The 14,245-nt window shown below is 54.9% G+C and overlaps 1 protein-coding gene across 1 annotated transcript in view; it reads right to left on the bottom strand.

The window, feature by feature from the left end:
• Positions 1-58: 58 nt before the first annotated feature.
• Positions 59-14,245, bottom strand: part of RAB7A (RAB7A, member RAS oncogene family) — a 54,874-nt gene continuing 40,687 nt past the window's right edge. Inside the window, exons 3-6 of the mRNA XM_074344211.1 lie at positions 12,277-12,403; positions 5,821-6,039; positions 4,692-4,820; positions 59-1,367 (exon numbers count right to left, since the gene is read on the bottom strand). Coding sequence (XP_074200312.1) covers positions 1,272-1,367; positions 4,692-4,820; positions 5,821-6,039; positions 12,277-12,403 — 571 coding nt within the window. The 3' untranslated portion in view covers positions 59-1,271. The remainder of the gene's footprint in view (positions 1,368-4,691; positions 4,821-5,820; positions 6,040-12,276; positions 12,404-14,245) is intronic.

Below are 14,245 nucleotides of genomic sequence, written 5' to 3'. Positions count from 1 at the left end.
GCGGGGCTTCCTGAGCCAGAAGTCTGGAAGAAGGAAAAAAGGGCAAAGGCAGACGATCTTTGTTCTTGTTACATTTTATTGGCATCACGTTCATCTCTTTACAGAAGAACTAGGCCCACACCCTGGGACGCAAGCCTCGGGGAGGGGAGTGCTCCGCAAGCAGGCTGCTCTGCAGGGCCGTCGGGGACAGCTGGGCTCCGCACCGGAGACATGGGGCTGGGGACAACAAGGTGTGCTAACCTAAGGGTGCCTCGACCCTGCAGGGAGCGCCTTCTAGAACAAAGGTAAAGTCACCAGGACAGATCTGTGGGGGTGTTCCTTTCCCTCTGGTAGGTGGGATGCTGATCTAAGGGGGGAGGGTTTCAAAGTGTGGAGCAGGAAAAAAAGGAAAAATGAGTTTAAGTTTTTGAAACAACGGCCATTTCTCCATCGCACACACCACTGTATTATGCAAATCAACCTTTTGGAAAATTTAGATGCAGAAGGAATGCGACAGTTTCCCCCTGGAGAGATGAAAAGCTTTTTGGCTCTTAAGTCTTTGATAAAAGGCGTACGTAATTCTCGCGTCTACTGTACAGAATACTGCCTCCAGCTGACTTCTGAATCTCTCGAGACTGCGATCCAGACAGGGTTCAACCGCCACCTCTACGCCTGCGCGACAGGACTTCAGCACATCCAAGAGTGTCTTACACTAATTTACACATTTTAATTGGTTGCATATATTAACATGTACTATAAGATTCTTTTCTAAGAAGCATTACATAATAAATGGATACTGTAAAAAGATCTGATTAGTTAAAAGTAACAAGCATTAACAGATACATACAAAACTCAGCCCGGTCAGACTGGGTGTGAGCCTGGGACGCAGCAGGGGCACCGGCCTTCCCGAGTGGTAGCCTTCACGGGGGGAGGGGGTACAAAGACCACAAGACGGTTAAAAAAATCGGAACTAATCAGACACAGATTAACTGTAAACAGTTCTCTCTCCAGTGGACACCAAGAAGCTTCCAATGCCGACCGCACAGCAGGGCGATGTTCACAGCTGGCCCGTCCGCTGCCCCTGGGGGCTGGCGCGGGGACCCCGGTGGGGCCGCCGCAGGCCTAGGCGTGGGGTCGTCTGCCCGTGTCGGCTGCATGTGCGCGCGCGTGTCAGGTGTGTGTGAGGAGGGCTGGGGGTGTGAGAGGCCACCGGCTGTCTGTCTGGAGAGGAGGGGGCGGAAGGCCTACGCGTGTTCCGGGCGGCGAGGGGCCCCGTGCCGGCACGCTCCCGCTCAGCAGCTGCAGGTCTCAGCCGAGGCCTTGGCCCGGTCGCTCTTGTCCAGTTTGATGGGCTCGGGGAACTCGTTGTACAGCTCCACCTCCGTCTCCTGGGCGGGGAGGGGAGAAGGCCGTTAGTCAGGGCTGCAGCCGAGGCCCCCGTGGCGTCTGGTGCCCAGGCCGCCCGGCAGCGCAAGGAGGCCCTGGTAGGAGGGAGACGGGCCAAGGAGAACAGGGGGACCCACAGCAGGCGGGCGTGCCCTCCGCCAGACAGCGCTCCGGGGACCCGCCGGCTCACGGACGCAGGCTGTCTGCAGGGTCTGCAGGGTCCGCAGAGTGGCCCACGCAGAGAAAAGTCGGACTTTTACATGGCCTGGACTTCTGGCAACTCTCAGCATGACCAGCGACCGTGGGCTGGAGTGAGTGCCAGCTCCCCTCTCGGTCCCAAAATACAGGTCCAGGTCTGGATTTGCCTCATTTTCCTGGACTCAGGGGCTATCTTCTCTTTCTCCCACAGGTTTAGGGGTGCCCATCCCAATGCTGCGCATTTAGGGGGCTCGGCCACGGCTGGACACGACCACACGTGATCACAGGACGTGACTGGTCAGCTCAGGGGGTGGGGGTTGCTGAAGTAACTGACACGTTTCCAGCGAGAAGCAGCTTTTTACTTCCTGGTGTAAAAAATAATTTGCCACTTAGACACTGAGGACCTGTGTCAGGAACTATTCAAGGATTTGAAAGCAGGAAATGTTTCTATTCATGCAGAAGTTCTCCAGGAAAAATGACTCCATTCACAACCGCTATAAAGTAAAAGCCTTCAGGAACACATATTAAAAAGCCTCGACTGGGGCACAGCACAGTGTGTGCAGTTCAGTGTTTTCTGTCTACTCACACAGCTGGGCAACCGCCGCCACCAGCTCACTGCAGGACAGCCGGCGTCCCCGTCCCCTCCGACACCGAGCCCTGCACACTTACCTACTTTCGGCTTTAACGGATTCGCACACTTTGGACATACCATCTGCCGGCCGGCCGGCTGGCTGTGTGGGTTCCGCTTACTGGCTACTGCGAGTAACCCTGGAGTGAACATCCTACACGAGTGTCCGTGGGAACACGCTTCCGTTTCTTCTGGGTACAGTGCTTAGGAGGGGAATTCCGGGGTCGGTCGTGTGAGAGCTCTCTGGTTACCTTTCTGAGGAGCCACCTGTTTTCTACAGTGACTGTACCATTTCACATTCGTACTAGCGCCCAGGAATACATTTATGAAAGGCAAAGGGTCTGGGAAGTTACAAAACTCTGTTGGAGACCGTCACACAAGACCTACAGCAACAGCTGTTGTGGACTGAATGTTTGTGTCTCTCAATGTCTCATGTTGAAGTCCTAACCCCTAGTGTGGCTGTATTTGGATTAAAAAGGTAATTAAAAGTAAAATGAGGTCGTAAGGGCCCCTGATCTGACAGGGGTCTTGTGTGCAGAGGGAAGGCTGCCTGGGGACGCGGGGGCAGGACCTCACCAGAGACGGAGGTCAGCGGCACCCCGATCACAGACTCCTGGCTGCAGAGCTGAGAGAAGATGAAAGGCTGCTGCCTTGGCGCCCCCATCTGTGGTCTTTCGTGGGGGCAGCCCGACCTGAGCAGACGCAGAACTGAAATGTCACTCCAATCAGAATTTGGGTAAGGTTGAAATTTGGGGGAAGGTGAGAAAGGAAGGTGGAACTGGAATAAAATTCTTAGTCTAAATGGAAAATACACTGAAATAGCCAAGGAAAAAACATGCCGAACTAGTGAGGGAAGTCCTGCCCCACGGGAGCTCAGGTCACACTTGGGTAAAAGCGTTCAGGTCAAGGTGCTCCAGGCAAGGGCCACAGGTCACCAGGAAGCTTGCTCCTGCACGTGGACACCAGATGTGACAGCGGGAACGTCTCTGCGCGGTGGGGAAGATGGCCCATTTGACAACCAGCCCTGCTAACATCTGAGACGATGGGCAGCCCTGTGACAGGAGAGGTGAGTCCAGTCTCCTGCCGTAAACCAGAGCCGACTCCGGCCGAGTCAGCGCATGACTGAGACACAGGAGGTCCTGAGGCCCAAGATGGCACGCCTGCCTGAAAGTTTACTTTTCTTATGGCCAAAGGATAGACTTTAAAAAGATAGTTGGAAAAAATCACTGCACTTTGGGTGAAGTGAATCTCAGTTCAGAAAGAGCTTACGGGAGGGCCGGGCGCCAGGCTGGCCGTGGGCCACCTGCTGGTTGCTGGAAGGTAGGGAAGAAAGGAAACTCACTGGGAACACGACCGCCCCCCACCCCCCAAACCTAGATCCGACTTCTGAGCAGCTGGCCAGGAGAAACGGCACTGCAACAAGGCCACAGGGACAGCAACGCCAGAACAGCCCCACAGGGATGCCTGTGACCAGGGCGCTGGGGGACCTGACTCCTGGACACACTGAGACTTGCGTGCAATTATGTGAACATTAAGAAAACCAGTAGGCTATCAATCGAGGTGTGAGGGGGCTTCAAGGAAAGGGAAAGGAGGCGGCAGGACCTGAAGTCTGCCTCCTGGTTAGTGCCTCCCACTGGATCCATGTCTCCAGTGGGCTCACCTGGCATTTTGGGTGGACCAGTTCCTTGTAGGAAGGACCGTCCCCTTTCATTACAGAATGAACACAGTGCAGCCCCCAGTCCTTGGAACAGTCCAGTCCAAATGCCTCCCCGCCCACCTGTCCTGGGGCCCTGTCTGCCCAGAACCAGAGCCGCTGCAAACCCAGCTCCAGGAGCCACCAGGCGCACCCAGCCCTTCCCGGCCTCCATGTGCTCTGCACCCGCCTCTCAGCAGCCCCTCTGACCGCCACAGACAACCGGTGATGCCTGGGATTCGCCTTAGCTCGCCGGCCCAGCACAGCTGCTGAATCGAAAAAGTCTTGGACTCGCACGCCCCAGCAAGAGGGCACAGTTATCTGGGGGGCAGCGGAGTGGGCGACGCAAGAGAGAAAGTGCAGGAACCCTGTCCCAGGAACACAACTCCTAGAGCTCGGGTCAGCCTTCCCAGGGGTCACTCAGGAGCGTGACGGAGGTCAGTGTCACCTGATCTCCACGGCCGACCTGCACAGGAGGCAGCCCCACCGCACCGACGAGGGGGCAGGGGATCACGTGGGACAACAAACTTGGTCCAATAATGCGCGGCCGACCTGGGCTCTGAATTCAGGTCTGTCCCTCCTCACAGGAGGAGCAGTCTGACCAGGGCCTCCCAGTGGCCCTCACATACACGTGGAACTGCTAGAAGCTTCAGCAGAACGTGTCATTTCCTTCCCAGATGAACACACGGGTTTTCCCGCTACACAGAGGAGTCAGCTAGGGAAGAACAGGAAGGACGAGGAAGCCAGGCCTGGGCGGGGGGGGGGGGGGCAACACCAGGGGGAGCCGGAAGGCCGCCTGAGACCTACCTGTTTCAGCGCGTTCCGCGCGATGGTCTGGAACGCCTGCTCCACGTTGATGGCCTCCTTGGCACTGGTCTCAAAGTAAGGAATGTTGTTTTTGCTGTAGCACCAGGCCTGTGCCCGCTTTGTGGCCACCTAGAAGAGCAGTGGGGTGCACAGGTGTCACACAGCCACACAAGTGCAGCCATGCCTGGAGAGGAGGTGGAGACCTGTGGGCCTGCCCCCGGCCACCCTGCTGGCTCCTCACCAAAGAGCTGGGATTCAAACCCAGAGCCGGCTCCTCGTCGACCACCCACAGCTCCCGACCCTTATTGAAGCTGCACATGAAAGCAGCTTGAGGAAAGACTAAGAGACCAGCCCAGGAAGAAATAAATCGTCTCTCCTGGAACCTCAAAAAGGTCCTCAGTACACGAAATGCCTGGCAGTTTGGTCTTAAGGTTTGCAGACCCTTCCCCATTACTGCTCATGTTACATCACGCGGGCCACACACCCAAGTGCACAGAGCTCTGCGGCTCCCACCCTCACCCCTCGTATCCTAATTCCTCCCCCAACCCAGCCCATTTTCAGGCCCGAGAAAAGGACTAAGTCACTCAGGAGGGAGAGAACGGGAGGTCAATAATCAGAAATAAACCTGCCTATAATTAAGAAAAACTCTCCATTCCCAAGAGAAATGCTACTTGAAAGTAAACCAGAGCAACTGTACTCAGAGCCCACAGCTGCCTTCTGTATGTGCAGAGATCTCGGCAGGCCCCCAGGGGTGGGGAGACCACTGGAGAAAACCCAGTTCCCGCCTTTCAAGTGCAGAGGGGGAGCCAGGCTTGGAGGCGGCAGGGCATTTACACCGTCTCCTGGGCCCTGGTCCTCAAAGGCTGTGGGCCTGAAGGGAATGCGCACTCCTGCTCGCAGCCCCAGAGCCAGGATGGCCCAGCACAGATCCCTCCGAGTTCACAAGGCACCTGAGAAGCAGGCGGCTCTCACAGGAAGAAAAACAACGGGCTTTCTAGCTGGAAATAGCGCCTGTCACCCCAAACTCGGCTGCCACTTGTAAAAGAATCCCCCTCCGCAATTTGGCAGCCATAACCTGACTGGGGGGGGGGGGCCTCCAGGTCATGGCCCCACCACCTCAGGCACTTACTTGTCTGTTTTCGAGGTCGATCTTGTTTCCCAGCACGACGAAGGGGAAGTTTTCAGGGTCCCGGGGACTGGCCTGGATGAGGAACTCATCTCTCCAGCTGTCAAGGGTTTTGAACGTGTTGGGGGCAGTCACGTCAAATACCAGCACGCAGCAGTCTGCACCCCTGTAGAAGGCCACGCCGAGAGACTGGAACCGCTCCTGTCCCGCTGTGTCCCAGATCTGCAGAAACAAAACGGTCACTCCTTGAGGTGGAGCACAGGGTGGGTGGCAGGGAGGAACCAGAGGACCAGGGGCACTTCAGAATTCAGGAAGTCGGCTTCAGCATCAGAGTATCTGAAACACCTGACAAACAGCATGTGTCCAATGAGTCTGGGAGGTGCCAGAAAAATTTTTCATCTTGATCCAGGTGGTGGGCACATGGGCAGGTATTTATGTGAGATCTGCATGGTAAACATAAGATCTATGTATTCTGGGAAATTTCTGGGGACAATGGAAACACAGGGAGGTGATTATTCATTGAATTGCACATTTACATTTCTGCATTTTACTTAATAGAAAGTTTACCAGCAAAGGAAAATCAGCATGTTTTATTTACATTATATCTCCTTAAGACAAAGCACACAAAAGCAGAGAGAGAGAGAGAACACCACGGAGGGCAGCTGAGGGTTGCTCCTCACCAAAGGGGCACCAGACCCTGCGGACCGGCCCAGGGAGCTTCCCGTCACCCCTGCCACTCGAGGTTCCAGAGCCAGGATGGATTTCCTTAGTGCACAGATGCCAACGGGGCCGCCCCCGTCAGCCCGGAGACGAATGGTGCGGTCAGAAGCTGCCCGCAGGCACTTCCAGCTTCTGTAAGGCCTCAACGTCGGGTCCACTGTTCACAGGAGACCACTCAGCTTCAGAACACCATGAGCATACGGACCACCCTCATAACCCACATAAATTTAACTTTACGCCCAAATCACCAGTCCCCTGCCCCAAAGGCCCGGGGTTTAGGGGCTGGGCCGCTACAGTTTTCTTTCCGGAACCAGATTCTGCAGAAGGACGGCTGATCTCTGTGAAGAAGCCCCTCCCGGGAGCACAGCGCAGGTGGGCGGGGCCTCAGGGCAGCGGGAGCACGGCGCCTGCGCGGCAACGGGCTCTCGTCCCTCCGGTCCCCTCCCCGGGAAACGAAGCTCAGGACGCTCTACGCCCCACAGTAGCCCCCACACGTTCCCCAGAAGGGGTCCCAAAACAGCACGCAAACCCAGGAGGCGGCTCTGCCCTCGGGCGCTGGCTCACAGCGCAGTGGCGCGCGGGGGCAGAGTCGGCCTGGAAGCCGGTCTGGAAGGCGCCGCCCCGGCTCAGCTCCGGCCCGCCGCGCAGGCTCCCGCAGGCTCGCACACCCCGCGGCCCCGGGCCCCGCCGCAGTCAGCGCGAGGCGCAGGGGTCACACGCTGGGAGCCGAGCGCGGCCCCGGCTGCAGGCCTGGAGGGAGGCGGCCTCACGGAGGTCCGCGCGCGGCCTCGGCGTGCCCCGCCGTGTGGGGAGGGCGCCGCCACTCAGAACCGAAGACGCGATTCTCAGGGTGAAGGGCCCTGAGGGGCACGTAGCCCAGCGCCGCCGGCCTCAGCCTGGGGAACGGCGCTGCCCCGCACCGCGCGACCAGCATGCGACACACGCGGTGCCCACGTGCAGACCGCAGAGTCCCGGGGACGGCGCACCAGCGCGGCGCTGCTGGCCACGGTCACCGCCGTGCCCCTCCGGTTTTCCCGCGTCTGACACGGAACTCACGTCTGCGTGCACAAAGGAGGCTTTTCTCATAAAAGGGGTCCTCGGCGAAGGGGATGAAGACCCCATCACACGGTAAGTAAAAGTAGACAATGTCTCCTCTGAAGACAAGGTGGGAAAAAAAAATTAAAAACAACTTAAAATACAGGCTTGGACAAATCAAAAAAAATTTTTTTCCATTAGAGAAGTAGCATTGCTATCATGTAAACATTTGGATAAGGAATGCAAAAGCCAAGAAACCCCCCAAACTACCCAGCCTCCTCCCTCGGCGCTGCAGGGTGCCCCGCCGCTGCCCCGCCAAGCCAGCAACCGCTCCCATCTTTTACTATGGGCTGAAGAACTCAGAAACACGTCAGCCTTGTTTAGAAATGACACTGCCGCCAATCTTCTGTAAGTAATTCAATAATAATCATCAATGCAGAGCCCTTTCTGAACTTGAGATGTTTCTTTAGGATCGGCTCCCAAGAGCAGAATTTCATAACTGTATTACTCTTGGGTGGAACCAAATGAGTATTTGGAACTCAGATACAGAGAAGGCGAAGTAAGGAACTAAAAGTTGAACAAGTAGGGATTATTCTTGGCAAGTTTCCAAAATTAATTTAACTTCAGACTTAGAAAAGAACAGTCCTGTGGCTGACTGCGATCTTTCAGAATCTGTAATATTTTAGTATTTTATTTTCTACATTCAAAATACACCCATCACTCCAATGTGACAGATGTTAACAGTGCCACTTCATGTCCGTTTTTAAGAAAGAGTCAAGCCTTCCTCACAGCAGCCCTGCCCACCCCCACCAGGAACAATGGCTCCTGAGATGCGCATGACCCCGCACAGCTTCCTGCAGCCTCTCCTTCCCCGAATGTTACCAGCTGCTCAGTGTCCCCAGCCTTAGACACCACAACGGACCCCCTGGTCACTGGACCCTCTGAAGCTCCTGGTTGGGGCTTGCAGGCCGTGATCAGCAGCCCCCACACCGCGCCCTGTGCCCATGGCTGCCCAGGCTCTGCCCCAAGACAGAACTGCTGGACTGTGGGGCACGCGCACGTGTGACACCGGGACGCAAACAGAAGTCTGTCCTGCAGAGGCCACGCTGAGGGATTCCCACCGTCAGCCTGAGAACAGCAACTTCTAGACAAAACTGAATCTTGCCAGCCTTTTAAACCTGCGATTCTGACATCAGGCCACTGGACACGAAGGGTTCTTCTGAGAGTTGCCTGTTGCTGTCTCCTGCCCAGCTACCCACGTGGTGTCTGCCGACCGGATACCATGACTCTGTGATTTGGTTATTTGGAATTTTGTGTTCAGATGTGTAATTTACTGTGCTCCACTATCAATCTTCAATCTTCCATGATTTGTGCTTTCTCTATTTTAAATGCCTAGAAAAAAATACCTCAATTTTCATGTTAGATGTTTTCTTTTTTTTTTTTTTTTTTCCATTCAGACCTTGAACTCCCTGGCTGCCCCGGCCCCGGCCTGTTTACAGTACGACTCCTCCTCTTCCCACTCTTCTGCGAAGCCACCTCCATCCACCCAGGGTCTGGCTAGGTGTGCCTTTCCTGAGCCCTCTGCTCCTCCATCTGGGGGCCTCTGTGACAATATCATACTGTTGAAGTCACCATGGCTTCATAAGTTACCTTTAAATTTTCCACACACACACTTGCCTCCATCTAATGCTTAATACTGATTGATCTCTAGCTTCTTTCTGATACTGGAAGAAATTTTTAAAAACCCCACAATAGTCACTATCTTCCCCTACACATTATAATGACATGGCTCCAATCCCACTTCCCTTAGGGCGGAAGTTACTGCCTTAATATTAAGGTCATAAGTCTAAAAACAGATGCGTGCACACAATCAAGTTTATCTCAGACTTCTCCAAATGAAATCACTTTCCTTCTGCCTCAAGTACATCCTTCAGAATTTTTGCCACAAGAGCTTAGGATGTGCGCACCTTCCCCAAGAGGATGGTGTCAGTGGGGACAGAGCGCTGTGCTGAAGGTTCAGCCAGAACACCCGGCCTCCCTGGCCTGCCGAGTCCACCTCACTGCTGCTCCTTTCCAGCGCACCCTTTTTCCTCTGCTTCAAGCTTGCCTTTTCAAAAAGAAATTTCATTATGATTTTCTAGATTTCTTTACTTACCAGTCTTGGAATTTAGGCTTCCTGAATCTATGGATTGGTACCACATTTGTTCTGAAAAATTCCCAGCGAACACTACCTTTGATCTGTATCCCTCTCCAGCTCTGACTGAAGCAGCCTGGCCTCTCCCTGAATGCTGTGCACCTCTCTCCCACGTCCCACATTCTCCAATTTCCAAACTTTGGTTACTGTATTTCATCTTTAGAAGTTCCTTGACCTGCTTTTTTCTCTGCACATACATAAGACTGTCTCATTTCTGTAAATACAAAAAGCGCTCTGCATTGCCGGGGGCTCCACTGGCTCTTGCCTTGTTTTTGTATTTGAATTATCTTTCACTGAAAGCTGCTAAAAGCCCTTGAAACACACGTGAGGGCTCCTTGAGACCTAGGGTGACGAAGCTGCTGTGCAGAGACAATGGTTTTCATTCAATTCCAGTCTTTTAAACCAGCTGCACGAGGGCGAGGAACACTCTCTTTCCCACTCTTTCCAGACCCCGCTCGGCGCCCTGTGGTTCTCCAGACCCTGGAGGGCTTTCCTCCAGGACACTCCGAGGTCCCAGCTTACGATGCGCGTGGGGCTCTATTCAGTGGGGGGCTGGGTGTCCCTCGGCCACAAGATCCCCGTGCTCCCCGGCGCAGGAGCAGCTCCTGGGTGGCTGGGACACGTGTCTGCAGGTGGCTGAGTGCACCCCACGCCCTTCTGCCCTCGGCTGCCGCTGGGAGCTCAGCTGCCTGCAGTCTTGCCTCTCCTGGTACTTTTAGGATGGGGCTTTGGCGCTCCCCAGTCCTGAGTTTCCTCTGAGGTAATCTGCTGGGCTTAACCTTGCATTTACTGTCTGCCTCAGGTGTGCTCCAGCTGCAGTTTAACCTAGTTGACTTCAATGCCTGTTTTTCCACTTCGTGAAGTTTTCCGTTTTCCACATCTTCACTTTGTACAGTGTCCCTTCTCATGATAGTTTCCACTCCTTTTAAAGAACTCTCCAGGCACTGTGAGCATTTTCTGTGGCACATTACTTCCTCCTGAGGCAACGAGCTCATCTTCTGTCCGGAAGCTGTACCTCTTCTTACAGCTTGGTCTTGAGCAACGGAGGGTGATGTTAACTTCTTCCAGAGTAAGATCTCTGTGCCCTGCAGAGTACAAACTGAGAGTGTCTGACCAAGAGGCAAAGGAGTAAAGCCTCAAGCCTGCTTCACATGCCCAGCTTTACCACGTCCGTGGGCTGAGGTTTCTGGTCCTGCGTCCACATCTCGTCAGGGTCCTGGGTGTGTGCGTGTGTACATGTGCCTGTGTGTAAGCGGTTCTGGGTTCTGGCCCCCCCACGCCGTCCGTGCCTCGTCCCTGCTCCGCGTTCACGTGTCACCGTGGCAGGAGCCCTGAGCTCTGTACTAGCTCTCTCCTCTTTCCTGTCATCTGGAAATTTCCTTTTCTCTCAAGCTTGGCTTCTTTAAACCTTAGTCGCACACTCACACACACAGGTGCCTCTGAAGTGTAGGTGACTCTCAGCACTGTACTGTCTTGGGAGCAAAGCGCAGTGGCTTTGTGTTCCATGAAGTACCAGAGGACCACACGGGAGGCCCGGCTGCCCCGCATCAGCGCAGTGACCACAGTCCTGCTGCCTGTCCTCCCCGTGCCTTCTTCATCACTTCTTAACCCCCTTCGCCTGTTCTGCCCACCCCCGTGATACACCGTGCAGCCCTCCGTGTGGGGCCCAGGGTGCTCCAGCCTGAGGTGTGAGTCTCCCCTCCAGCAGCACAAGGGTCACAGATCGAGGTCAACACGTGCAGTGACGCCCTGTAACCTGTGCCCGGTGTCGTCGCAGGACCGCCCCACCCGGGACAGGGTCCATACTGGATCCAGAGGCTCGGGCGCAGGCCGGCAGGAGCGCCACCAACCACGTGTGGGCGGGAAGCGGAGGCGTCAGGACACGCGCGGACGGGACAAGGGCCCCGCCTGTCAGAGCAGCACCAGATGTGGGAGGACGGCCGGAGACACACAGGGAAGAAGAGTCTGCAGCCAGAATACAAGGGCTTCCAAAGAGCCACGTAAAGGAATCTGTATTTCATCCTAACTGTTGAAAGGGAAGCCCTCGAAAGATTAAGCTCTAATACATGGAAAAATCAGACTGGCTTCTGTAGAAACACCTCTTGGGGGCTACAGACACCATGGATTATAAGAAGCCAGAAAAACTGGGAAACCACTTTAATGGCTGTGGTAAGAACCTACGAGAGACAAACATCTTTTTCGCCTGAAGCACTAAGCAGGGACATTATGAAAGAGATGAGTTCAACGTTCTGGAGACACAGATGGGAATCTGTAGATTGCCAAATTCAGCAAAAAGCAAAAAACCAAACCAAAACAACAAAAACAGAAGGTCCAGTTAAACTTGAACTTTGGAAAAACAATGAGAACCTGTCAGTAAGTCCACGCAGCTTGTGGACACACCTGACGCCCTGTACTCCACCCGGCCATCCCGCCTGCAGGCCGGGTCCCCGCGTGCAGGGGCCGAGGCCGGAGCGGCCAGGCTGGCCGGCCAGGTTGAGGCGCGCGCTCACCTGCATCGTGACCAGTCTGTCGTCTACCATCACCTCCTTTGTCAGAAAGTCCGCTCCTATTGTGGCTTTGTACTGATTACTGAATTTCTTGTTCACATACTGGTTCATGAGGGACGTCTTTCCGACTCTGAAATGGGAGGAAAACCACAAGTATGAGTCGACTAGGAAGCACTGAAAACTGCTTCTGACACTTGCAGCTCGGAAGGAACCGGCCCGTCTGGCAGGAGAGCAAGGCGCTGCCCCTCCCAACAGAGGCCGGAGCCAGAAACGTCCCAGCTTCACTCTTGATGACACGCTGTCTCCTGGGACAAAAACGCAGGGCACAGACGTGGGCCAGACGTGGGAAAGCTGCTTGTAAGTCTGGCACAGCTGGCAGAACCCAGCATTACTCTTTCTTCCCCTGCGGGACACCAACCATACGCTCGCCCTGAAGGAAGCCTCGGCAGTAAGCCGCTCCGCTGGTCCAGCAAGGCCTCTGCCGCCCTGGGCGTCTCTCCACGCAGAGGCCGCCAGCCAGGCCAAGAAAACAGCAGCGAGAGGAAGGTGCTGGCGTCACGCAGACATGTGCGCCCGCCAGCCCTCTGCTGCCTCACGGCCACTCCACCAAAGCAGCACGGCCTCAGGGCACACGCCTCAGCGCACCCTCTCCGGGGCGCACTCCTCGGGTGAGCGCGCGGCTGCAGCAAGAAAACGGAGCGAGAGGCTGTGTGCCTGTTTTTCGGTAACGAGGGTAGGCTGGGCTGAAGGAAGTGCAAGACATCCTCACAGCCAATACCTCCCTTCTCCACAAAGGAACAGCCATTTCATACACAGGGCCCGGAAGCACAGACAGAGCCTAGGGCATGTTCTCCAACCCAGGCCCCCGGAATCAGAGTTTCCAGGGGGAGAAGTCAGGAAATTCGCAATCCAACAAGGACCTGGTGGCTCTTCTCAGGCACGTTTGGGGCAGCCCAGAAACACTGCCAAAGAGCTCCTGCACACTGGTCTGGGCAGATGCTAAATCTTTCTTCTTTCTTTTCCTTAAATGGAGGCACTGGGGATTGAACCCGTGACCTCCTGCGTGCTAAGCATGTGCTCTACCACGGAGCTCCACCCCACACCCCAGCAAATGTTAATTTTTAAAGGGCTCCTTAGGTGATTAAAAAAGCCAGCCAGGGTAGAAAAGTCCCCGCCTCTTAAAAGGAACTTTGGAATAAGGAGGCACACCTGAATGTATTATTAATTTTAAAAATATGTAGCCTCCAGCAGGTCTGAGCTTCCGCAGGTCACTTCAGATGCCAAGTCTGAGAAGCCTCCCGCAGAACCCCACAGCTACTAGAGAACTAGTTACTCGGGCACAGCGCCAGGACAGGGGCAGACCCTGCCTCAATGCACCTTGCAGGAGTCACCTTTTTTGCAGATTGAAGGTTTGTGGCGACCCTGTGTCAAGCAAGTCTATCAGCACTGTCTTTCCAGCAGGATTTGCTCACTTCATGTCTGTGTCCCACTTTGGTAATACGTTTGTCGTAATGATCTGTGATCAGTGATCTTAGATGTTACTATTGCAGAAATAGCATGACTCACTGAAGGCTGAGATAATGGTTAGCATTCTTCTCTTTAAAGCAGTAAACGCATCTTTAAATTAAGATGTGTACTTTTTTTAGTGGGAATGCTGCTGCACACTTAGTACACTGCTACTTTTACACACCCTGGGAGCCAGGAAAGTCGTGTGCCCGCTCTGCGGCGGTGGTCTGGAAGCCAACCCACACATCTCCAAGTTACACGTGTACCGCACAGTGTCCCCAAACCTACATCTCAGAGGCATGAAGCCAATGCAACAAGTCTGCATAAAAACGACTCCCTGGTCTGCCCAGCTTGAGAAAAAGGAACCCCATGATTTACCCAAACCATGCCCAGGCTGGGGGCCGAGGGGTTACACAGCCAGGCCCGCTCAGGTCCCCACTGTGCCCTCAGCAGCGGGGAAACAAGG

This window comes from Camelus bactrianus, chromosome 17 (assembly GCF_048773025.1).
Source record: "Camelus bactrianus isolate YW-2024 breed Bactrian camel chromosome 17, ASM4877302v1, whole genome shotgun sequence".
Lineage (NCBI taxonomy): Eukaryota > Metazoa > Chordata > Mammalia > Artiodactyla > Camelidae > Camelus > Camelus bactrianus.
This window is presented reverse-complemented; position numbering and strand designations above follow the sequence as displayed.